The sequence below is a fragment of the Rhinoraja longicauda genome, chromosome 25, assembly GCF_053455715.1.
Source record: "Rhinoraja longicauda isolate Sanriku21f chromosome 25, sRhiLon1.1, whole genome shotgun sequence".
In the NCBI taxonomy this organism is placed as follows: Eukaryota; Metazoa; Chordata; class Chondrichthyes; order Rajiformes; family Arhynchobatidae; genus Rhinoraja; species Rhinoraja longicauda.
This window is the reverse complement of record NC_135977.1, coordinates 3,991,534-4,017,884: the sequence shown is the minus strand read 5'-3', so window position 1 is coordinate 4,017,884 and position 26,351 is coordinate 3,991,534. Positions and strand designations below refer to the sequence as shown.

Sequence of the window (26,351 nt, the reverse complement as noted above, 5' to 3'; positions counted from 1 at the left end):
GGGAGGGGGAGGGGGAGGGTTCGAGACTTCCTGGTGATGTGGTGCTCCTCCTCAGTGGTCTGGTCTGGTGTGAACAAGATGCAAGTGGCAGGAGACGTGACCATCTACAGGCGCTGTACCGCTCCCTGTTCATTCTGTTTCTGTCATTCTCTCTCTCTCTCTATTTCTGTCTCTCTCACTCTCTCAAGGACGTAACATCCTCCTGAGGTGCGTTTCGTTTCGCTGCAAAGGACGCGTTTAAAGGAGAACCCAATCCCCCTGCCTGGGCCGATGTGGGAGTGAATTATCCGCTGGGACTGAGCTGGGCAACCGGGAGCCTGGACTTGAACGAGCAGGTACACACTCGGTTAAATAGATCATTCCAGTGGAGAGTGGCCGTGGCTGTGTGTGTGTGTGTGTTTGAACAGGGTTGTGCTTACAAAGCTGCCCTTTTAGAGGCAATGCTTACACTTTCTGGGAACACAGACACACACACACACACACACACACACACACACACAGAGGCAGACAGTCCCTCTCCCTCTCCCTCTCCCTCTCACACACACACACACACACTCACAGAGGCAGGCAGACACAGGCACACACACACACATAGAGGCAGGCAGACACACATATACACACACACACACAGAGACACACACACTCACAGAGGCAGGCAGACACACACACACACAGGCACACACACACACATAGAGGCAGGCAGACACACATATACACACACACACAGAGACACACACACAGAGGCAGCCACACACATAGAGGCAGGCAGACACACATATACACACACACACACAGGCACACACACACACACAGAGGCAATAGACAATAGGTGCAGGAGGAGACCATTCGGCCCTTCGAGCCAGCACCGCCATTCAATGTGATCATGGCTGATCATTCTCAATCAGTACCCCGTTCCTGCCTTCTCCCCATACCCCCTGACTCCGCTATCCTTAAGAGCTCTATCTAGCTCTCTCTTGAATGCATTCAGAGAATTGGCCTCCACTGCCTTCTGAGGCAGAGAGTTCTGTTTCCGCAGGCAGGCACACACACATAAACACACACACACCCACACATATCCTGTCTCTTCATTCTTAAAGAGAAAATTGGATACAGTTCAATGGTGAAATTTAAGATGCCTCAAGTTTCAGATCTGAGGAAAGTTAAATTGTCCCGCAAGGCAACGTGGCTGGGTTTTTTTTTAAAGTTATATGTCGAGGTTTCCCTTCCACCTCCATTCCTTGTTCGGTTATAGGGAGGTGGCAATTGTGTATTTAAAGCTCAAAGTGCTGGGGGAACTCAGCGGGACAGGCAGGAGGGAGGGAGGGAGGGAGGGAGGGAGGGAGGGAGGGAGGGAATGAATGAATGAATGAATGGACAGACGACGAAGCAGGGACTGATTCAGTAAGTCTGAAGGAGGCTCCCGACACGAAATGAACCCTGTTTCAATCCCCCCCACCCACCCCACACCCCACGCCACCCCCCCCCCCCCACCCCATCCACAGATGCTGCCAGACCCAGTGAGTTCCTCCAGCACTTTGTGTTTTGCCTTAAGATCCCAGCATCTGCAGTTCCTTGCATCCTCAGGAGAAGTTTATCCAGCAAACTCCAGTATCACAACTCGTTTCGTTTTCCCCTTCCTCTCCTCTCCCCTCCCCACTCCCTCTGGTGACCAACCACCCCCTGTGCTGCAGCAACGTTGAGGGGAGACGCGGGAGTCGGAATATTGATACGAAACGATAAGCAGCCCCCCCCCCTCCCCCCCTCCCCACCTCCCCATGCCTGCCCCTGCTCGTTCCCCACTCCTTAGGCACCCAGTTCCCTTCCTTTCCTATTAATCACCCACCCACCTCCCCCACTCTGGATATCCCCCCCTCCCCCCCTGAATCCCCCCCTCCCCTCTGAATCCCCTTTTCCAATTTTGATCCTCCCCTGCACACTCCAGATCCCTTCTCCCTCCCCTCTCCTGGTCTCTCCCCACTTTTGAACCCCCCCCTTCCCACTTTTGATTTCTCCCCCCACTCCAGCTCCCCCCCCACTCCAGCTCTCCCCCCCCCACTCCAGCTCTCCCCCCACTCCAGCTCTCTCCCCCACTCCAGCTCTCTCCCCCCCACTCCAGCTCTCTCCCCCCCACTCCAGCTCTCTCCCCCCCATTCCAGCTCTCCCCCCACTCAGCTCCCCCCCCCCCCACTCCAGCTCTCCCCCCCACTCCAGCTCCCCCCAACTCCAGCTCTCTCCCCCCCACTCCAGCTCCCCCCCCCACTCCAGCTCCCCCCCCAACTCCAGCTCTCTCCCCCCCACTCCAGCTCCCCCCCCACTCCAGCTCTCTCCCCCCCCACTCCAGCTCCCCCCCCCCACTGACCCGCTGAGTTAGTTACTCCTGCTTTTCTTTAGTTATATCTTTAGTGTCTACCTTTAGTTAAAACCAGCATCTACAGTTGCTTGCTTGTACAGAAGCCTTGTCTATCAGGTTACGAGAATATAGACACATAGAGAGAGAATATAGAGAATATAGAAGTGGGGTTATACAGACACTGACGACGTTATCTGCACATGTGGCACTGAACCACAAACCATGGAGCACCTGTTGAGATGTCCTCTATTGGAGCACCAATGCAAAGCTCAGGATCTCACAGAGAACAATGATATTGCTAAGAGTTGTGTTCAGATTTGGCTCAAACACAATATCTAGCATGTGTGGGGACACGATAAGAAGAAGTAATGCTGGAGTATCTCAGCGGTTCAGGCAGCATCTCTGGAGAACAGGAACAGGTGACGTGCGGGTCTCAGCCCAATACGTCATCTGTTCCTTTTCTCCAGAGATGCTGAGTTACATAGAAACATAGAAAATAGATGCAGGAGTAGGCCATTCGGCCCTTCGAGCCTGCACCGCCATTCAATATGATCATGGCTGATCATCCAACTCAGTATCCCGTACCTGCCTTCTCTCCATACCCCCTGATCCCTTTAGCCACAAGGGCCACATCTAACTCCCTCTTAAATATAGCCAATGAACTGGCCTCAACTACCTTCTGTGGCAGAGAATTCCACAGACTCACCACTCTCTGTGTGAAAAAAAAACGTTCTCATCTCGGTCCTAAAAGACCTCCCCCTTATCCTTAAACTGTGACCCCTTGTTCTGGACTCCAGCACTTTTTTCCCAGCTTTGGTTTTAAACCAGCATCTGCAGTTCCTTCTTCCTTAAAACATCGTCTCTCTATTTTGTCCAGAGAGAGTGGCCAGGGTGTTTTGTGCAAAGACAGGTGTAAACTGAGTGTGGCACTATTGAATATATAGACACAAAGAATGTGTGGACAATCTGTGCAAGTTTGTTTGTACTGTATATATTTCTTATTAGAACTAAAGTTTATTTGTGAATTTTTAAAAAATCCCTCTGCAGAGGATTGAAGGGAAATGTATGTTAATTGGATTTTTGTTTTAATGCCCATAGCTAAAACAAAATGTTGAATTCTTTCAACAGTTTCTGGTTTTTTTTTTGCTATGTCAATAATGGCTTTCCTCTCTACCAGTTAGGAAAACCAATTCTAAAAAAGAACTGCTGGAAAAACTCAGTGGGTCAGGCAGCATCTGCGGAGACAGTAGAATGGCCAGCATTTTAGGTGGAGACCCTGCATTGTTACAATTGGTGGTAGCTGGTTGTTCAATTAGCATTCAATGTAGTTTAGTTTAGTTTTAGACATTCATCGTGGAGCACAGGCCCTTCGTCCAACCGAGTCCGCCCCGACCTACGATCACCCGTTCACACTAGTTCTATGGAGAGAAGGAATGGGTGACATTTCGGGTCAAGACAATAAACAATAGGTGCAGGAGGAGGCCATTCAGCCCTTCAAGCCAGCACCGCCATTCAATGTGATCATGGCTGATCATTCTCAAGCAGTACCCCGTTCCTGCCTTCTCCCCATACCCCCTGACTCCGCTATCCTTAAGAGCTCTATCCAGCTCTCTCTTCAATGCATTCAGAGAATTGGCCTCCACTGCCTTCTGAGGCAGAGAATTCCACAGATTTACAACTCTGTGACTGAAAAAGTATTTCCTCATCTCAGTTCTAAATGGCCTACCCCTTATTCTTAAACTGTGGCCCCTGGTTCTGGACTCCCCCAACATTGGGAACATGTTTCCTGCATCTAACGTGTCCAACCCCTTAATAATCTTATACGTTTCGATAAGATCTCCTCTCATCCTTCTAAATTCCAGTGTATACAAGCCTAGTCGCTCCAGTCTTTCAACATATGACAGTCCCGCCATTCCAAGAATTAACCTAGTAAACCTACGCTGCACGCCCTCAATAGCAAGAATATCCTTCCTCAGGTGTGGTCTCACTAGGGCCCTGTACAACTGCAGAAGGACCTCTTTGCTCCTATACTCAACTCCTCTTGTTATGAAGGCCAACATTCCATTGGCTTTCTTCACTGCTTGCAGTACCTGCATGCTTCCTTTCAGTGACTGATGCACTAGGACACCCAGATCTCGTTGTACGTCCCCTGTTCCTAACTTGACACCATTCAGATAATACTCTGCCTTCCTATTCTTACCACCAAAGTGGATAACCTCACACTTATCCACATTAAACTGCATCTGCCATGCATCCGCCCACTCACACAACCTGTCCAAGTCACCCTGCAACCTCATAGCATCTTCCTCACAGTTCACACTGCCACCCAGCTTTGTATCATCGGCAAATTTGCTAATGGTACTTTTAATCCCTTAATGAAGAAGGGTCTCGACTGAAGAAGGGCTTTGATCAGAAACGTCACCCATTCCTTCTCCCTGAGATGCCGCCTGTCCCGCTGAGTTACTCCAGCTTTTTGTGCCTATCTTTGGTTTAAACCAGCATCTGCCGTTCCTTCCTGCACACTAGTTCTATCCAACACACACTCGGGATAATTTACAGAAACCAATCAACCTGCAAACCCGCACGTCTTTGGGATGTGGGAGGAAACGGGAGCACCCGGAGAAAGCCCACGCGGGTCACGGGTAGAACGTACAAACTACGTACAGACAGCATCCGTAGTCAGGATTGAACATTGGTCTCCGGCGCTGTGAGGCAGTGACTCTAACATGGTGCCTCCTCAGTTAACATTCCCATTGTACTCGGGTTGATTGTAAGTTTCCCCGAGAACAAAACTTTAATGACGTGGCCATTACAATGTTTAATTTGGTGGGGTGGGGAAGGAATTGGTACTTCTGGCAAATGACCAAAGTGGTGGTAAAATTGGTCAAAAAGAAAAAGGAAGTGTACGTAAGACTAAAGAAGATAAAATCAAATGACAGCCTTTGAGGAATATCATAATCATAATCATACTTTATTAGCCAAGTATGAGATTGCAACATACGAGGAATTTGATTTGCCGTACAGTCATAACAATAAAAAGCAACAGGACACACAAAATACATTTTGACATGAACATCCCCCACAGTGACTCCTCCACATTCCTCACTGTGATGGAAGGCGCAAAAAATGTTCAATCTCTTCCCTTCTCCAGTGGTCGGGGGCCTCGAGCCTTCCGTTGTCGGGGCGATCTTGGCTCCCGTATCCGGGGGTCGGACACTCCGTGTCGGGGCGATCAAGCTCCTGCATCGGGGGATATCTCAGCTCCCCCGCGCCGGCCGATCGGACCCCGGGTCGGGGCTGGTCGAACCTCTTGCGACATTGGAGCTTCCCGACATCGGTCTCTGCCCGAGACTGCGAGCTCCTCGATGGTGAAATCCGCAGGCCGCGGATGGAGCGTCGATCCCAGGCGAGGGATCGCAGGCTCCGATGGTAAGTCCACGGCCCCGAGGTGGGGCTCAAAGTCAGTCTCAAGCAAGGCCGGGACTGACTAAATGGCCTACCCCTTATTCTTAAACTGTGGCCCCTGGTTCTGGACTCCTCCAACATTGGGAACATGTTTCCTGCCTCTAGCGTGTCCAGCCCCTTAATAATCTTATATGTTTCGATAAGATCCCCTCTCATCCTTCTAAATTCCAGTGTATACAAGCCTAGCCGCTCCAGTCTTTCAACAGTCCTAAGGCCCATCTCTGTGCTGCATTTATGAACTAAACTAGAGGTTTAACTAATTCAAGAAAATATTACACCAGGATAAAACTCTTTCAGGATATATTTAGTGGCTCTTAAAATAGCCTCTTGTGTCCTGTACGGTTTGTTCTGTGTTCCATGAGATTATTTCTCCCTTCAAAGTTACTGTTTCCTACAAGTGCTGGAGTGAATATAATATTACAATCAAAAAGGAACTGTGGTTCTATAAGATTCTGAGGGGCAACTTCTTTACACTAAGAGTGGCAGGTGTCTGGAACAAGCTGCCGGAGGAGGTAGTTGAGGCAGGTAAGATCTCAATTTATTATCTGAATGGTGGCCGATTAGGAAAAGGCGAGATGCAACGAGACCTGGGTGTCGTGGTACACCAGTCATTGAAAGTAAGCATGCAGGTGCAGCAGGCAGTGAAGAAAGCGAATGGTATGTTGGCATTCATAGCGAGGGGATTTGAGTATAGGAGCAGGGAGGTTCTGCTGCAGTTGTACAGGGCATTGGTGAGACCACACCTGGAGTATTGCGTACAGTTTTGGTCTCCTAATCTGAGGAAAGACATTCTTGCCATAGAGGGAGTACAGAGAAGGTTCACCAGATTGATTCCTGGGATGGCAGGACTTTCATATGAAGAAAGATTGGATAGACTCGGCTTGTACTCGCTGGAATTTAGAAGATTGAAGGGGGATCTTATAGAAACTTACAAAATTCTTAAGGGGTTGGACAGGCTAGATGCAGGAAGATTGTTCCCGATGTTGGGGAAGTCCAGAACAAGGGGTCACAGTTTAAGGATAAGGGGAAAGTCTTTTAGGACCGAGATGAGAACGTTTTTTTTCACACAGAGAGTGGTGAATCTGTGGAATTCTCTGCCACAGAAGGTAGTTGAGGCAAGTTCATTGGCTATATTTAAGAGGGAGTTAGGTGTGGCCCTTGTGGCTAAAGGGATCAGGGGGTATGGAGAGAAGGCAGGTACAGGATACTGAGTTGGATGATCAGCCATGATTCATATTGAATGACGGTGCAGGCTCGAAGGGCCGAATGGCCTACTCCTGCACCTATTTTCGATGTTTCAATGTTTGAGAATTTTTTAGACGGATACGTGGATCGGTCAGGGTTAGAGGGGATATGGGCCAAACGTAGGCAGGTGGGATTAGTGTAGGTGGGGCGTGTTGGCCGATGTGGGCAAGTTGGGCCGAAGAGGCCTGTTTCCACGCTGCATCACTCTGACAGAAATAGAAATAAGAAGGGATGATTTGGCAGCCATTCAAGAGGCAAGGATTGGGAGTCACACCTGAGCATTGAAAGGTGAGTGACGTTTACATAGGTCAGGCTGATCAGAGGCAGGGGAGGAGGGGTGGCACTGTTAGTTAATGATGGATTAAGGGCTAAAGGGAGGAATGGCATGCAGGAGAGCAGGATGTCGAAGCGGTTTGGGCGGAGATAGTAAAGGCAAGATGACAATTGCAGGAGTGGTGAAACCAAACTGTAACCACTCCCACATTAGGACAAGGTGTTCAGGAATCAATAATGGGTTATGGAATATAGTACATAAATGAATAATACTGCTAATATGTACTCGAACACAATACTCCAAATGCAAGGCCTTGCCAATGTCTTGCACAATATCACATACTGTAACAATAGACAATAGGTGCAGGAGGAGGCCATTCAGCCCTTCGAGCCAGCACCGCCATTCAATGTGATCATGGCTGATCATTCTCAATCAGTACCCCGTTCCTGCCTTCTCCCCATACCCCCTGACTCCGCTATCCTTAAGAGCTCTATCTAGCTCTCTCTTGAATGCATTCAGAGAATTGGCCTCCACTGCCTTCTGATGCAGAGAATTCCACAGATTCACAACTCACTGACTGAAAAAGTTTTTCCTCATCTCTGTTCTAAATGGCCCACCCCTTATTCTTAAACTGTGGCCCCTGTAACGTGCCAACTTCTGTGTGTGGGAAGGAACTGCAGATGCCGGTTCACACCAACGATAGACACAAAATGCTGGAGTAACTCAGCGGGACAGGCTGCATCTCTGGAGAGAAGGAATGGGCACGTTTCGGGTCGAGGCCATTCTTCGGACTGAGTCACGGGAGAGGGAAAGAGAGATATGGAAGGGTAAGGTGTGAGAACGAGAGATCAAAGAGGGTGAAGCTCAAGGGGGAGTGTAGAATGGATCATTATTAGCTGGGGGGAAGGTGACAACGAGGCACATAATTTGTATAAGAAAATAACTGCAGATGCTGGTACAAATCGAAGGTATTTATTCACAAAATGCTGGAGTAACTCAGCAGGTCGGGCAGCATCTCAGGAGAGAAGGAATGGGTGACGTTTCAGGTTGAGACCCTTCTTCAGACTGAGGCATGTAATTTAATCAGGAGGACAGTAGAAGCAGTCGGAGGATTGGGGTGGGGGAGGGACGGAGAGAGAGGGAAAGCAAGAGTCACTTGAAGTTGGAGGTCATTATTCATAGCACTGCCTAAGTGAAATATGAGGTGCTGTTCATCCAATTTGTGTTTGGCCTCAGCCTGACAGTGGAGGGGGCCCAGTCACAGGGAAGAGTTTGCAAATTCCGCACGCACAGACATCACATGAGGTCAGGATGAATGTGGAAAAGTACAGGACAAGAACAGGCCATTCGGCCCACACTCCGAACCCGGGTGCTGTCTTTGTGGAGTTTGCACGTTCTGCCCCTATCCTGTGGAGTGAATCGAGCAGCAGGTTGTCTACATTGTGTTATTGGTCACAACCAACCCCCGGTCATTCCTCCTTCTCCCCACCCCTGCCCCCGCCCCCGCCCGGCATAAGGTACAGGAGCTTGGAAGCGCGCACCACCAGACTCACAAACAGCTTCTTCCCCTCTGTTATTACTCAGGCTTCTGAACGGCCCTTCCATAAGCCAGGGCACTGTCCGATTCACCTCTACCCCATTGCGGACATTGGACTTAGTCTCTGGAACTGGTGCGCTACAATGCTGAGAACCATATCCTGCTCTCTGTATCTTCCCCTTTGCTCGATCCGTCGTTACTGGATTGTGAACTGATTAAACCTAAATTTGCATTTGGCACTGACTTGAAGCAGGAACGCCCGGTGACTTGACCTTCTCTTCCACTCTGCCTTTAGTCCTGATGCGTGAGGGAGGATGCCTCAGCCTAGAGTGAGGTTGATAGTGACCGGCGACGACTTTGGTTACTGCCGGAGGAGGAATCGTGGTATAATGGAATGCTTCAAAGCCAAAGCCATCTCCAACGCATCCTTGCTGGTGAATGGGAGCGCTGCCAAGGAAGCTGCTGCCATGGCTACCAGGTGGGTTTGACAGAAGCATATTGTCTACTAGGTGGTGCAGCGGTACAAATACTCCCTCGCAGCGCCAGAGACTGGGTTTGATCCCGACCACGGGTGCTGTCCGGATGGAGTTTGTACGCTCTCCCTGTGACCCGCCTGGGTTTTCTCCGGGTGCTCCGGTCTCCTCCAGCATCCCCAAAGACGTGCGGGTTTGTAGGCCAGATTTTTTTTAGATTTAGATTTAGAGATACAGCGCGGAAACAGGCCCTTCGGCCCACCGAGTCCGCGCCGCCCAGCGATCCCCGCACACTAACACTATCCTACACACACTAGAGACAATTTTTACATTTGCCCAGTCAATTACCCTACATACCTGTACGTCTTTGGAGTGTGGGAGGAAACCGAAGATCTCGGAGGAAACCCACGCAGGTCACGGGGAGAACGTACAAACTCCGTACAGACGGCGCCCGTAGTCAGGATCGAACCTGAGTCTCTAGCGCTGCATTCGCTGTAAAGTAGCAACTCTACTGCTGTGCCACCGTGCCACCCTACATTAGTAGAAACGAAGACCTGTAGATGCTGGTTTATTACACTAAGGATAGACACAAAATGCTGGAGTAACTCAGCGGGTCAGGCAGCATCTGCAGAGAAAAATGATGAATGGCGTTTCGGGTCGGGACACCTTCAGATTGCTTCTGTAAATTGCCCCTCGTAGGTAGCTTACAGCCCAACGGTATTCACATTGAAACGTCGCCTATCTATGTTATAGACAATAGACAATAGGTGCAGGAGTAGACCATTCGGCCCTTCGAGCCAGCACCACCATTCAATGTGATCATGGCTGATCATTCTCAATCAGTACCCCATTCCTGCCTTCTCCCCATACCCCCTGACTCCGCTATCCTTAAGAGCTCTATCTAGCTCTCTCTTGAATGCATTCGGAGAATTGGCCTCCACTGCCTTCTGAGGCAGAGAATTCCACAGATTCACAACTCTCTGACTGAAAAAGTTTTCCCTCATCTCAGTTCTAAATGGTCTACCCCTTATTCTTAAACTGTGCCCCTTGTTCTGGACTCCCCCAACATTGGGAACATGTTTCCTGCCTCTAACGTGTCCAACCCCTTAATAATCTTATACGTTTCGATAAGATCCCCTCTCATCCTTCTAAATTCCAGTGTATACAAGCCTAGTCGCTCCAGTCTTTCAACATATGACAGAGCCATTACCCGATAGCACCAGAAACCTGGGTTCCATCCTGACCTCGGGTGCTGTCAGTGTGGAGTTTGCCCGTTCTCCGTGACCGCGTGGGTTTCCTCCAGGTGCTCCGGTCTCCTTCCGCATCCTAGAGACGTGCGGGTTTGTAGGTTAATTAGCTTCTGTAAAATCCCTCTAGTGTGTACAGAGTGGATGCGAAAGTGGGATAGCATAGAACTAGAGTGTACAGGGGTGATCGCTGATCGGCATGGACTCGGTGGGCCGAAGGGCCTGTTTCCAGGCTGTATCTCTAAACTGAACTAAACGAATGAAGTACGAAGAGTGTAATCCACCATTTATTTGTGTAGGATGTTGTAGGAGGCACGGTGGCGCAGCGGTAGTGTTGCTGCCTTACAGCGAATGCAGCGCCGGAGACTCAGGTTCGATCCTGACTACGGGCGCCGTCTGTACGGAGTTTGTACGTTCTCCCCGTGACCTGCGTGGGTTTTCTCCGAGATCTTCGGTTTCCTCCCACGCTCCGAAGACGTACAGGTTTGTAGGTTAATTGGCTGGGCAAATGTAAAAATGATCCCTAGTGTGTGTAAGATAGTGTGAGTGTGCGGGGATCGCTGGGCGGCGCGGACCCGGTGGGTCGAAGGGCCTGTTTCTGCGCTGTATCTCTAAATCTAAATCTAAAATCTCAATATAGTTATGTTTCTCTCTCTCTCGAACAGAAACAAGGTTCCTCTCGGCCTTCACGCCAACCTCTCGGAGGGCTTACCTGTCTGTGAACAGCTCAGAATGGGCTCCTCCCTGGTCAACAAGGACGGGTTCTTCCATGGAAAAATGGGAATTAGGGAAGTGCTGAAGAGTGGACTCATCAACCTAGCTGAGGTATGTGTTCAACCCAAAGCCTGGTGTCCATGGTACACAGTGTTTAACAGCAGCTCTGTGACATTTGTAATATCTCTACAGTAAAACACGACTGCAGATGGACAATAGACAATAGGTGCAGGAGGAGGCCATTTGGCCCTTCGAGCCTGTACGCACCGCCATTCAATGTGATCATGGCTGATCATTCACAATCAGTACCCCGTTCCTGCCTTCTCCCCATACCCCCCTGACTCTGCTATCCTTAAGAGCTCTATTCACAATAGATGTATGAGCTAACCTTGCAGTACAGCACAGGAATGGGCCCTTCAGCCCACAATGTACGTGCTGATCATGAGGTCAAGTTAAACCAAACTCATCTGCCTGTATGTAATCCCGACCCCTCGATTCCCTTCCCTTCCCTGTGTCTATCCAAAAGCCTCTTCAACGCCATTATCGTACCTGCCTCCAGCACCACCACCCCTGGCAATGTGTTCCAGGCACCCGTCACACTCTGTGTGGAAAAATACACTCGACCTGCACCTCTCCGTTTAACTTTCCCCTCTCACCGTACAAACTCCGTACAGAAAGCACCCACACCCGTGGTCAGGATGGAACCCAGGTCTCTGGCGCTGTGAGGCAGCGACTCTACCGCTGCGCCACTGTAACGCCCAGTGATATGGTGGATGGCACACAAGCAAACGCTTTCACTGTATTTCGGTGACAGTAATCCAGTAGCGGCGCGGTGGCGCAGTGGCAGAGTTGCTGCCTCACAGCGCCAGAGACCCGGGTTCCATCCTGACCACGGGCGCTGTCTGTATGGAGTTTGTATGTTCTCCCCGTGACCCGCGTGAGATTTCTCAGAGTGCTCCGGTTTCCTCCGGCACTCAAGACGTGCAGGTTTGTGTTGTGGTGGTATTGTATCACAAGGACTACTTTGTTTGCCCTTGTACTAACATGTATATAAGAGAATGAGGTGATTTGGTGGTCACTCTGGTTCCAGGTGTGTTCCAGGAATAAGCAGCCTGGATTTAAGCTCTAGCTTTCTAACCTTTTAAACACGTATACTTGTGGTCTGTCCAGAGTCATAACAAAGGTATAACAGATACCGGACCTTAAAGTACTACTACAGTTTGTAGGTTAATTGGCTTGGTATAATTGTAAATTGTCCCTAGCGTGTGTAGGATAGTGTTAGTGTGCGGGGATCGCTGGTCGGTGCGGACTCGGTGGGCCGAAGGGCCTGTTTCCGCGCTGTATCTCTAAACAATAAACTCTAGCTGTGGGAAATGCTTTCAGTGTTCCTGGTGCGGTCTCACCAACGTCATAGATAGCTGCAACATGATGTCCCAACCCTGCTACAGTCACTGATACCGTGGCTTGTCACCACATCCTGTACCACTGGAACTAACTCAACATTATAATTGCGTGCAAGCTGCTTGTCGCCAGGGGCAGCCCAGAAGTCAAATCCCTTCCCACACAATACAATGTCATTCATTATCCCTTGCTACTCTTTCCATAACTCGATGAACATGACATTTATTCCCACCAGGATTGGTGGTGTGAATGACCAACACAAATAGCGTTGTGTAGGAAGGAACTGGAGATGCTGGTTTACACCGAAGATAGACACAAAATGCTGGAGTAACTCAGCGGGACAGGCAGCATCTCTGGAGAGAAAGAATGGTGACGTTTCGGGTCGAGTCACTTCTTCAGTCTGCCCGTCCCGCTGAGTTACTCCAGCATTTTGTGTCCAGCTTCGGTTTAAACCAGCATTTGCAGTTCCTTTCTGGATTATCCATTTTGCTGGTCCAATAGACGTCACGGCGGGTGCTGTCTGTGCGGAGTTTGCACGTTCTCCCCGTGACCTGCGTGGGTTTCCTCCGAGATGCTCCAGTTTCCTCCCACATTCCAAAGACGTACAGGCTCATAGTTTAATTGGCTTCTGTAAATTGTCCCGAGTGTGTGTAGGATAGCGTTAACGTGCGGTGATCGCTGGTCGGCATGGACTCGGTGGGCCGAAGGGCCTGTTTCCGCGCCGTATCTCTACACTAAACTGGACTTTAAAAAAATCGTAATAAATTCTAATAATTCAATGTAATAATTCAAGTTAGAGCTAGATAGAGCTCTTAAGGATAGCGGAGTCGGGGTACGGGGAGAAGGCAGGAATGGGGTACTGATTGAGAATGATCAGCCATGATCACATTGAATGGTGGTGCTGGCTCGAAGGGCCGAATGGCCTACTCCTGCACCTATTGTCTATTGTCTATAATAATGCATTGTACAATATATATTTTAAAAAGCAATTCAAAAGGTGGAGAATGGTTGTTTTAATGTTACTCTAAGAGATTTGTCCTTAAACACACACACGCACCAAACAATATAGGTGACTGTGTATTCATCTTTCCAAGCTCCAGGCACTGATTTAAGATAATTGACCAAAGATCCAAAGGTGAAATATAGAACATTTCTCATAATTTTCTCACAGTGGAAGCAAATTTAGCAGTAACTTTCCACAGGAAACTCTATAGTTCAGTTCAGAGATACAGCGCAGAAACAGGCCCTTCGGCCCACTGAGTCTGCGCCGACCAGCGATCCCCGCACATTAACACTGTCCTACATTGGGTCCATTTTACTTTTATACCAAGCCAACTAACCTACAAACCTGCATGCCATTGGAGTGTGGGAGGAAACCGAAGATCCTGGAGAAAACCCACACAGGTCACGGGGCGAACGTACAAACTCCGTACGGACAGCGCCCGTAGTCGGGATCAAACCCCCCAGGACTCTGGCGTTGTAAGGCAGCAACTCTACCGCTGTGCCACCGTGCTGCCCGTAAGGCTGTTGGGAATTAATGGAAAAGTCTTTCAAAGAACAGGCATGTGATCCAAATAGTCTCTTGTGTGATTCCTTAACCACAGAGCCAGGTTATGTGTGTGAATAATATTGATGGCATTTATTATTGGTTTGCGTTCACTCCATGTTTAAGAGGTGTTGCATTAGGATATCTGCCTTCTATATTTTCCTTTCAAGGAGAAAGTGAACAGGGCAGAGTTGAAAACAATTGCTATCAGCGACTTTGGAAAAGTTAATATTCCACCAGAGATAATCTCGCACACGAAGAAAGTTGATATGGTTGATAAGATTACTCTTGTGTTCCATGAACTTTATCGCTAATAACACATTTAGCCTGCTGATAGGGGAAATGCATAGTTGGAGTTTAAAAATATATTGGCTCAAAATCGTAGTCACGTAGTGTGGAAGGCCCTTCGACCTAACTTGCCCATCTGCACTAGTCCCTCAAAACCTAAGATAGACACAAAGTGCAGGGGTAGTTCAATGGGTCAGGCAGCATCTCTGGAGGAACAGAAGTGAGATGGTTGTGAAAGATTGCAGCAGGAACTGGATCGATTGGCCAGGTGGGCGGAGGAATGGTTGATGGAATGCAATACAGAGAAGTGTGAGGTGTTGCATTTTGGGACATCGAACAAAGGCAGAACCTAAACAGTGAATGATAGGCCTCTGGGTAGTGTTGTAGAGCAGAGGGATCTAGGAGTACAGGTGTATGGTTCCTTGAAGGTCGAGTCGCAGGTAGATAAGGTGGTCAAAAAGGCTTTTGGCACTTTGGTCTTCATCAGTCAGAGTATTGGGAGTATAGAAGTTGGGTGGTCATGTTGCAGTTGTATAAGACGTTGGTGAGACCGCATTTAGAATAGTGTGTTCAGTTCTGGGCACCGTGTTATAGGAAAGATATTGTCAAGCTTGAAAGGGTTCAGAAAAGATTTACAAGGATGTTGCCAGGACTAGAGGGTGTGAGCTATAGGGAGAGGTTGAGCAGGCTGGGTCTCTATTCCATGGAGCGCAGGAGGATGAGGGGTGATCTTATAGAGGTGTACAAAATCATGAGGAATAGATTGGGTAGATGCACAGAATCTCTTGCCCAGAATAGGGGAATCGAGGACCAGAGGACATAGGTTCAAGGTGAAGGCGAAAATATTTATTAGGAATCCGAGGGGTAACATTTTCACACAGGGGGTGGTGGGTGAATGGAACAAGCTGCCAGAGGAGGTAGTTGAGGCTGGGACTATCCCATCGTTTAAGAAACAGTTAGCCAGGTACATGGATAGGACAGGTTTGGAGGGATATGGGCCAAGCGCAGGCAAGTGGGACTAGTGTAGCTGGGACATTGTTGGCCGGTGTGGGAAAGTTGGGCCGAAGGGCCTGTTTCCACATTGTATCACTCTATGACTCTAAACGGGATGGGTGGCGTTTCGTGTCGAGACTCTTCAGACTGGAAGGACTCCCTCTAAACCATCTTATCCATGAACTAGTCCACACGTTTGTTTAAACGTTGCGATAGTACCTGCCTCCACTACCTCCTCTGGCAGCTCGTTCCATGCACCCACCACCTTTTATGTAAAATAAAAAGTTGCCCCTCAGGTTTGTGTTAAATCTTGTTCCTCTCACCTAAAACCTTTTGCTTTTGATCCCCCTACTCTGAGTAAAAGACTCTGCATTCACCCTATCTATTCCCCTCGTGATTTTGTACACCTCCCTAAGATCACCACTCAGCCTCCTGTGCTCCAAGGAATAAAGTCCTAACCTGCCCAACTTCTGCCTTTAGCTCAGTCCATCAAGTTCCAACCTGATTGAAAATAGCCAATGAAACAGAAAACTGCACAGATCCGTTTTTGTCGCATGTACTGAAGTGCAGTGAAATTCCTTTTTCGCATACAGTCCAGTAAAAAATATGACTATACGTAAGCACAATCACAAGTGTTTCGGAATAGTACACTTGTGTTTCCAAAGGGCGCCATGTTTTGGTTCATGAGTTCATAACTCGGCCATCAAGGCCCCTTGTCCCGGCCTGTCCTGAATGTGGGAGGAAACTGGAGCACTCGGTCACGGGGAGAACGTGTAAACTCCACAAAGACAGCACCGTGGTCAGTATTGAACCTGGGTGTCCGGCGCTGTGAGGCAGCCGCTCTATCGCCGCGCCGCCGCGCCGCCGTGCGCCAAAGTTGGGTCTCCACCTGAAACGTCGCCCGTTCCTTCTCTCCAGAGACGCTGCCTGACCCGCCGAGTTGCTCAGGCTTTTTGTGTCTGTCTTCGATGTAAACCTGTGCAATCTCTGCCTCAGAAGGCAGTGGAGGCCAAGTCTCTGAATGCATTCAAGAGAGAGCTAGATAGAGTTCTTAAGGATAGCGGAGTCAGGGGGTATGGGGAGAAGGCAGGAACGGGGTACTGATTGAGAATGATCAGCCATGATCACATTGAATGGCGGTGCTGCCTCGAAGGGCCGAATGGCCTCCTCCTGCACCTATTGTCTATAAACCGGCGTTTGCAGTTCCTTGCTCGCTTGTCCTTGTGGGCAGCTCCTCGGTCAAGCAGTCTGACATAGTGTGTTGTTTGTCTTTGCTTGCTAGATAGATAAGGAGCTGAGGCAACAAGTCGACCTGTTCTGTGAACTGACCGGTCACTTGCCCCATCATATGGATGGACATCAACACATCCACGTGTTGCCAGGTAAGAGAGCGTACATGGCCCCCTCCCGCTTCCCAAAGCACTGATACCGCGCGGCACGGTGGCGCAGCGGTAGAGTTGCTGCCTCACAGCGCCAGAGTTCCGGGTTCCATCCTGACTACGGGGCGCTGTCTGTACAGAGTTTGTACGTTCTCCCCGCGACCTGTGTGGGTTTTCCCCAGGATCTCCGTATGCCACCCGCACGTTTGTCCCGCCCCTGCCATCAGTCTGAAGAAGGGTCTCGACCCGAAACGTCACCCATTCCTTCTCTCCCGAGATGCTGCCTGACCTGCTGAGTTACTCCGGCATTTTGTGAATAAATTCAATAAATTCCTCAGCAGTGGTCAGCTTTAGAGACATTTGCAGTTCAGTGAAATGTTCATTGAAGCTGTACATGCTGTGCGGGCGTGTACCTCCAAGTACAGTTCCCCACAGATCGATCTGCAGTTGATTAACATTCAACCACGGTGGTAATTAGGATCATTCACGAGCTGCTCACGGCGCACCTTACTGCACCCCACCTGCAGCACAGATGGTAGAGACAATAGACAATAGGTGCAGGAGGAGGCCATTCGGCCCTTCGAGCCTGTACGCACCGCCATTCAATGTGATCATGGCTGATCATTCTCAATCAGTACCCCGTTCCTGCCTTCTCTCCATACCCCCTGACTCCGCTATCCTTAAGAGCTCTATCTAGCTCTCTCTTGAATACATTCAGAGAATTGGCCTCCACTGCCTTCTGAGGCAGAGAATTCCACAGATTCACAACTCTCTGACTGAAAAAGTTTTTCCTCGTCTCCGTTCTAAATGGCCTACCCCTTATTCTTAAACTGTGGCTCCTGGTTCTGGACTCCCCCAACATTGGGAACATGTTTCCTGCCTCTAACGTGTCCAACCCCTTAATAATCTTATACGTTTCGATAAGATCTCCTCTCATCCTTCTAAATTCCAGTGTATACAAGCCTAGTCGCTCCAGTCTTTCAACATATGATAGTCCCGCCATTTCGGGAATTAACCTAGTAAACCCACGCTGCACGCCCTCAATAGCAAGAATATCCTTCCTCAAATTTGGAGCTGCTGCCTCCCAGCGCCAGGGACCCGGGTTCCATCCTGACTACTGGTGCTGACTGTACAGAGTTTGTACGTTCTCCCCGTGACCTGCGTGGGTTTTCTCCGGGTGCTCCGGTTTCCTCCCACACTCCAAAGATGTGCGGGTTTGTAGGTTAATTGGCTTCTGTAAATTGTCCCTAGTGTGTGGGATATTGCTCGTGCCTGCTGGTCGGTACGGACTCGGTGGGCCGAAGGGCCTGTTTCCACGCTTTATCTCTAAACTAAACGTGCCAGGCTTTGTCCTGCCCCAGCACCAGGGAGGTTGAACTCTCCACCAGCTTTCTCCCCACTACTACAATCAGTTTGAAGAAGGGTCCAAGATTGCACATTGCACTTGGAGTTTTGATTGAACTCTTCGGCTAATGAACCCACAAACCCGCACGCACGTCGTTGTGATGTGGGAGGAGAGCGGAGCGCCCGGGGGGAACGCCACAGGTACACGGGGGCTAGTGTTGGATGACGTGTGACACAACGGTGTTGTGCTGTGTGGGCTGCAGGTATCCGAGACGTCTTTGCCCAGGTGCTGTCAGATTACGGCATCGTTTACACCCGCATCCCAATCGAGCCTGGCCTGCACTGCTGCGACAGCATAACTCAGCAGCTGATGGACTTCTACCTGCAGGTTGAAAAAGATGCATTCAATTCCATCGATGTCTTTCAGCGACATGGGATTAGGTAAGCAACAAGTAAAGCAAAGAGCTATAGGTTCAAGGTTCAAGGTGAAGGGGAAAGATTTAATGAGAATACAGAGTGGAAACAGGCCCTTCAGCGCTACTTGCCCACACCGGCCAACATGCCCCGTCCACACTAGTCCCACCTGCCCACACCGGCCAACATGCCCCGTCCACACTAGTCCCACCTGCCCACACCGGCCAACATGCCCCGTCCACACTAGTCCCACCTGCCCACACCGGCCAACATGCCCCGTCCACACTAGTCCCACCTGCCCACACCGGCCAACATGCCCCGTCCACACTAGTCCCACCTGCCCACACCGGCCAACATGCCCCATCCACACTAGTCGTCGTCCCCGCCCTCGTTAGCTCCATATCCCTCCAAACCTGTCCCATCCATGTACCTGCTTAACTGTTTCTTAAATGTTGGGATAGTCCCAGCCTCAACTACCTCCTCTGGCAACTCGTTCCACACACCCACCACCCTTTGTGTGAAGGTATTTATTCACAAAATGCTGGAGTAACTCAGCAAGTCAGGCAGCATCTCAGGAGAGAAAGAATAGGCGACGTTTCTTCAGTCTGAAGAAGGGTCTCGATCTGAAATGTCGCCCATTCCTTCTCTCCTGACCTGCTGAGTTACTCCAGCATTTTGTGAATAAATACCTTCAATTTGTACCAGCATCTGCAGTTATTTTCTTACATTTCTTACCCTTTGTGTAAAAATGTTACCCCTGAGATTCCCATTAAATCTTTCCCCTTCACCTTGAACCTATGTCCTCTGGTCCTCGATATGTCTACTATGAGCAAGACTATCCGTCTCTATCCAAACTATTCCTCTCATGATCTTATACACCTCTGTAAGATCACCCCTCATCCTCCTGCGCTCCAATGAATAGTCCCAGCCTGCTCAAACTCTCCCTGTAGCTCAGACCCTCGAGTCCTGGCAACATCCTCGTAAATCTTCTCTGCGCCCTTTCCAGCTCGACAACATCTTTCCTATAACATGGTGCCCAGAACTCTAAATGTGGTCTCACCAACGTCTTGTACAACTGCAACATGTCCTCCCAACCTCGATACTCAGTGCTCTGTCCTTATCCAAGGACCTGTTTTTTTGTGCATTAACCAGCATCTTCAGTTGTTTCTTTCAACAGCTTACACAATGACACTCAGTTACAGTGGGCAGTCATCAATAACGGACATTGTTCACCCCTATGGTCTGTTGTATTCCATAGTAATACAGTCCATTACTGTACTGTTCTGTACTTTAGTTTAGTTTTAGATACAATAGACAATAGGTGCAGGAGGAGGCCATTCGGCCCTTCGAGCCAGCACCGCCATTCAATATGATCATGGCTGATCATTCCTGCCTTCTCCCCATACCCCCTGACTCCGCTATCCTTAAGAGCTCTATCCAGCTCTCTCTTGAATGCATTCAGAGAATTGGCCTCCACTGCCTTCTGAGGCACAGAATTCCACAGATTCACAACTCTCTGGCTGAAAAAGTTTTTACTCATCTCTGTTCTAAATGGCCTACCCCTTATTCTTAAACTGTGGCCCTTGTTCTGGACTCCCCCAACATTGGGAACATGTTTCCTGCCTCTAACGTGTCCAACCCCTTAATAATCTTATACGTTTCGATAAGATCTCCTCTCATCCTTCTAAATTTCAGTGTATACAAGCCTAGTCGCTCCAGTCTTTCAACATATGACAGTCCCGCCATTCGGGGAATTAACCTAGTAAACCTACGCTGCACGCCCTCAATAGCAAGAATATCCTTCCTCAAATTTGGAGACCAAAACTGCACACAGTACTCCAGGTGCGGTCTCACTAGGGTCCTGTACAACTGCAGAAGGACCTCTTTGCTCCTATACTCAACTCCTCTTGTTATGAAGGCCAACATTCCATTGGCTTTCTTCACTGCCTGCTGTACCTGCATGCTTCCTTTCAGTATAAGAAAATAACTGCAGATGCTGGTACAAATCGAGACCCGAAACGTCATCCATTCCTTCTCTCCCGAGATGCTGCCTGACCTGCTGAGTTACTCCAGCATTTTGTGAATAAATTGCTTCCTTTCAGTGACTGATGCACTAGAACACCCAGATCTCGTTGTACGTCCCCTTTTCCTAACTTGACACCATTCAGATAATACTCTGCCTTCCTATTCTTACCACCAAAGTGGATAACCTCACTTATCCACATTAAACTGCATCTGCCATGCATCCGCCCACTCACACAACCTGTCCAAGTCACCCTGCAACCTCATAGCATCTTCCTCACAGTTCACACTACCACCCAGCTTTGTATCATCTGCAAATTTGCTAATGGTACTTTTAATCCCTTCATCCAAGTCATTAATGTATATTGTAAATAGCTGCGGTCCCAGCACCGAGCCTTGCGGTACCCCACTTGTCACTGCCTGCCATTCTGAAAGGGACCCATTTATCCCCACTCTTTGCTTCCTGTCTGTCAACCAATTTTCTATCCATGTCAGTACCCTACCTCCAATACCATGTGCTCTAATTTTGCCCACCAATCTCCTATGTGGGACCTTGTCAAAGCGTGGAAGCAGGTCCTTCAGCGCACAGAGCCCACACCGACCAGCAATCCCCGCACACTAACACCATCGTACACACAATAGAAACGCTTTACATTTATACCAAGCCCATTAACCTACAAACCTGCACGTCTTTAGAGTGTGGAAGGAAACCGGAGATCCCGGAGAAAACCCACGCAGGTCACGGGGAGAACGTACAAACCCCACACATATAGCACCCGTAGTCGGGGTGGAACCCGGGTCTCTGGCGCCGTGAGGCAGCAGCTCTACCCGCTGCGCCACCGTGCGATAGTCTTTTCCATGTTAACAACACCATCACCTGCACATCTTAGCTCTGCCTTCCATCTGACCTTATTGAGAGCTGTGTTTTAATGGCGCCCAACAGGTGGCCCGACATCTACATCGGCCTGACCACGATGGGGAGAAACATGTCGGTGCCAACCATCCAGACCACCATAGAGAACGCCATCGCCACCAGGAACGCCAAGCAGCATCGCCTGTTGGACATCTTCCCCACCGGTGCCCAAAGGCCAGACGACACAATATTGACCATAGAGCTGATGGTCCACCCTGGGTACTCCAGCTTCCCTGAGGAAGGTGGGTGTGGGCAAGGGCCTGATGGCTTCTCGCTCTCCGCTGACCGCTTCCACGAACTCGAGACCCTCCAGGCACCCAAGCTGCTGAAGTACTACGAGCAGAGGAGCATTCAACTGTGTGCTTTCAGTGACCTGTAGGTGAAACGGAAGCCCTGTCTCCCCAACCTCTTCCAGCAGCCTGGCAGAGGAGGGAGGGAGGGGAGAGGGGGGAGCTGAGCTTCCAGACGGGAGAGAAGGCACAATGATCGCCTCAACTCCCTGCAAATCAATCCCCATTCCATGCAGACAATTGAACGTGGCTCCTCGGAGCAGTGGAACTGCAAGCAATGAACCTTGTTCCTCAGGAGAGGCAGCAAAGTGCAGGGTTTATTCTCACGAGTTTAACCGGACCTCCGGCACTGCTGGTTCATCTCTCGTTCCTCGACAGCAGGTGAGATTGGCCGGGGTCCAACCATTACTTGAAGCAGTCACACTTGAAGCAGTGTGTTCACTTTGAATTGTTCACTTTGCAGGCAACGAGAAATTAAATTTGCAATACTGTGTGGGTCTTAGTTTAGTTTAGAGATACAGCGCGGAACAGGCTTTCGGCCCACCGAGTCCGTGCCAACCAGCGACCCCCGCGCACTAACGCCACCCTACACACACCAGGGACAATTTACATTTACACCGGACCAATTAACCTACAAACCTGCACGTCTTTGGAGTGTGGGAGGAAACCAGAGCACCCGGAGAAAACCCACGCAGGTCACGGGTAGAAACAGGTACAGGCAGCGGCCGTAGTCAGGATTGAACCCGGGTCTCTGACGCTGTAAGGCAGCAACTCTACCGCTGCTCCAACGTGCACGCCCACCAGGTCTACTTCACACGTACCATCCACAAGAAAGTCGAGTAACAAGACAGGCGAAACTTAACTTGCACAGAGAAATGCAAATGATTTATATTTGACCGAGAGATTGGTTGAGAGACGCAACATGGAAACGGGCCCTTCGGCCCACTGTGTCCATGCTGACCATCGATCACCCGTTCACAATAGTTCTATGTCACTCCCATTTCTTGCTCATCAGTTTATTTCACTTTAGAGATACAGTGTGGAAACTGGCCCTGCAAGCCCACTGAGTCTGCACCAAGCAGTGATCACCCCATACACTAGCACTGTACTGCACACACTAGGGACAATTGTACAGTAGCCAATTGACCCACAAACCCGCACGTCACTGGAATGTGGGAGGAAACCGGTGCACCTGAAGAAAGCCCACGCAGTCGCAGGGGGAGCATGCAAACTCCACAGACAGCACCCGGTAGTCAGGGTGGTACCCGGGCCTGTGACGCTGTGAGGCAGCAGCTCTACCCGCTGCACCACCGTGCCGTCCAGTTATGAATCATTTAATAATTCTGCGGATGTAATCATGACAGCTTTGTGCAATAACCTGTTCAAATTCAGAATGAAGGCAAGAGACATGATTGATTAATGATTTTTTTAAATATTAATTCTCGGTTATCACTTTGGTGCTATTAATCAGATTGTGACTTCTGTAATGTGCAATATCTTTCTGGTTTACATAGATAGACAATAGGTGCAGGAGGAGGCCATTCGGCCCTTCGAGTCAGCACCGCCATTCATTGTGATCGTGGCTGATCGTCCACAATCAGTACCCCGTGCCTGCCTTCTCCCCATATCCCTTGATTCCATTAACCCTATCTAACTCTTTTGAAGTTTCATGATGCAAAACACTAATGCAATATGCAAGCCCTCAATTAACATGCAAATTTCGTATTTGCATCGTTACACTTTAACAAGCACACAGAACAGCTACAGCACAAAGAACAGATCATTCGGCCCGCACCATCCATGCCAAACATGATGCCAGGTTAGACTGCCCAGCCTCTTTGGCATATAATCCATATCTCTCCATCTCAACGTGCCCTGGGACTCTGGCATGTGGGCATGTTGTTCGCTTAGCATCAAACAAAAAGACCACAGCAAGTTCCCACAAACTGCAGTGAGATAATCACTAAAGTAATTCCCAAGCTGTCGGATCCGAGTTAGGCCATTCAACCCATCAAGTCTACCCCACCATTCAACCATGGCTGATCTATCTCTCCCTCTCAGCCCCATTCTCCTGCCTTCTCCCCATATCCCCTGACACCCGCACTAAACAAGAATCTTATTGATCTCTACTTTTAAAATATCCATTGACTTGGCCTCCACAGCCTTCTGTGGCAAAGAGTTCCACAGATTCACCACCTCTGACTGAAGAAATTCCTCCTCGTCTCCTTCCTAAAGGTACCTATTATTCTGAGACTATGGCCTCCAGTCCTAGACTCTCCCACTAGTGGAAACATCCTCTCCACATCCACTCTATCCACGCCTTTCACTATTCTGTACGTTTCAATGAGGTCCCCCCTCGTCCTTCTAAACTCCAGCGAGTACAGGCCCAGTGCCAACAAACGCTCATCATAGGTTAACCCACTCATTCCTGGGATCGTTCTCGTGAACCTCCTCCAGACACTCTCCAGAGCCAAACAGCTCACAATATTCCAAATGTCTGTTTTATTGCGATGTTGATCGAGGGAGAAAGTATTGGACAGCGTTGAGAATGGCTTCCGTGTTCTGAACTGCCAAAACAGCAAGTGAATTGCCTCAATTTAATGTCTTGCCTCTTGTGGTGTGTGTGTCCCTAATATTGCCCTGGCCAGTCTCAACCTGAACCTCCTAGACTTATGATGGAGACAAGTTTGTGCTAAACAAACTACGACTGATAACCATAAATAAATTCCCGAGACACTACACCGATGAGCCAAAACATTATGACCACTGACAGGCGAAGTGAATAACATTGGTTATCTTGTTACAATGGCACCTGTCAAGGGGTGGGATATATTAGGCAGCAAGTGAACGGTCAGTTCTTGAGGTTGACGTGTTGGATGCAGGAGAAATGGCCAGGAGTAAAGACCCGAGCGACTTTGACAAGGGGCCAAATTGTTCTGGCCAGACGACTGGGTCAGAGCATCTCTGAAACGGCAAGGCTTGTGGGGTGCTCCCTGTCAGCAGTGGTGAGTACCGACCGACAGTGGTCGGAGGAGGGACAAACCACAAACCGGCGACAGGCAGGGTGTTGGATGCCCAAGGCTCATCGATGCGCGAGGGCAACGAAGGCTATCCCGTCTGGTCCGAACCGACAGAAGGTCGACTGTGGCACAAGTCACAGAACATTTTAACGGTGGTCACGGGAGGAATGTGCCACAATACACAGTGTATCGCACCCTGCTGCGTATGGGGCTGCACACGGAGGACCAACAGCATATTAGGCAGGTGGTCATGATGTTTTGGCTGATCAATGTTTTGGCTGATTGGTGTACATTTCTTCTGAGCACAAGGTTACTTCATAACCAAAGTGAACAGTTTTGTACCTTGGGTTGACAAGGATGTTGATTTGCTTAAATTAATTCAACGTGATACCTGGAAATATATTTAAACATAGATTTGCGTAATATTTAGCTATGAGACAGAGAAAGATTAAATGTATCATGACGTTTGGGGGGGAAATACAATCGTCTCAATAAAACTGGCGAATAAAATTCAACTTGTTTGTCATCTTTAATGCTGAACCTTGATTTAAACCCCATTCTCCTGCCTTCTCCCCATTACATAGAAACATAAAAAATAGGTGCAGGAGTAGACCATTCGGCCCTTCGAGCCAGCACCGCCATTCAAATATGATCATGGCCGATCATCCAGAATCAGTGCCCCGTTCCTGCTTTCTCCCTGTACCCCTTGACTCCGTTAGCCCTAAGAGCCACATCTAACTCAGAGAATTCCACAGATTCACAACTCTGGCTGAAAAAAAAATTCCTCATCTCAGCCCTAACTGCTGATGCCTGTACCAATCAAGAATTTGTCAATCTCCACTTTAAAAATACCCATTGACTTGGCCTCCACAGCCGTCTATATTAGAGATACAGCGTGGAAACAGACCTTTCGGCCCACCGGGTCCGTGCCGCCCAGCGATCCCCGCACATTAACACTATCCTACACACACTAGGGATATTTTTACATCTATACCAACCAACCTACATACAAACCCGTGCGTCTTTGGAGTGTGGGAGGAAACCGAACATCTCGGAGAAAACCCACGCAGGTCACGGGGAGAACATACAAACTCCGTACAGACGGCGCCCGTAGTTGTGATGGAACCCGGGTCTCCGGCGCTACATTCGCTGTCAGGCAGCAACTCTACCGCTGCGCCACCGTGACCGCCCACTGTGGTGTTGGACATTCCTACCCCGGGATAAAAGTTCTGGCTGTCTACGCCTCTCAAAATTTGACATACTTTAGACTTTAGAGATACAGTGGGGGAACAGGCCCTTCGGCCCACTTGGTCCGCGCTAATCAGCGATCACCCTGCACGCTAGCTCCATCTTACACGCTAGGAACATTTAAAATTTTTACCAAAGCCAATTGATGTACAAACTTGTGCGTCTTTGGAGTGTGGGGGGAAACCAGA

The 26,351-nt window shown here is 49.3% G+C and overlaps 1 protein-coding gene across 3 annotated transcripts; it reads left to right on the top strand.

Annotated features, from left to right (window-relative positions):
- Positions 1-25,413, top strand: ydjc (YdjC chitooligosaccharide deacetylase homolog). Of its 3 annotated transcripts, XM_078421299.1 has the most exons (7): positions 1-335; positions 5,502-5,779; positions 9,167-9,349; positions 11,257-11,416; positions 16,816-16,915; positions 18,520-18,697; positions 21,636-25,413. In XM_078421299.1, the coding sequence occupies exons 3-7, from the start codon at positions 9,186-9,188 to the stop codon at positions 21,982-21,984; spliced, it is 951 nt and encodes a 316-aa protein (XP_078277425.1). In that variant the 5' UTR covers positions 1-335; positions 5,502-5,779; positions 9,167-9,185; the 3' UTR covers positions 21,985-25,413. The 3 variants fall into 3 exon arrangements, with proteins under 3 accessions (XP_078277425.1, XP_078277426.1, XP_078277427.1); XM_078421300.1 differs by lacking the exon at positions 5,502-5,779; XM_078421301.1 differs by lacking the exons at positions 1-335; positions 5,502-5,779 and having other exon boundaries at positions 9,173-9,349; positions 11,232-11,416.
- The last annotated feature ends 938 nt before the right edge of the window (positions 25,414-26,351 follow it).

What these genes read in the sequence shown, in the direction of transcription:
- ydjc (XM_078421300.1), top strand. Translation starts at nt 9,186, where the DNA reads ATGCCTCAGCCTAGAGTGAGGTTGATAGTGACCGGCGACGACTTTGGT. An exon ending in GCTGCTGCCATGGCTACCAG is followed by an intron (nt 9,350 to 11,256) that starts GTGGGTTTGACA and finishes TCTCTCGAACAG; the next exon opens with AAACAAGGTTCCTCTCGGCC. An exon ending in ACACATCCACGTGTTGCCAG is followed by an intron (nt 16,916 to 18,519) that starts GTAAGAGAGCGT and finishes TGTGGGCTGCAG; the next exon opens with GTATCCGAGACGTCTTTGCC.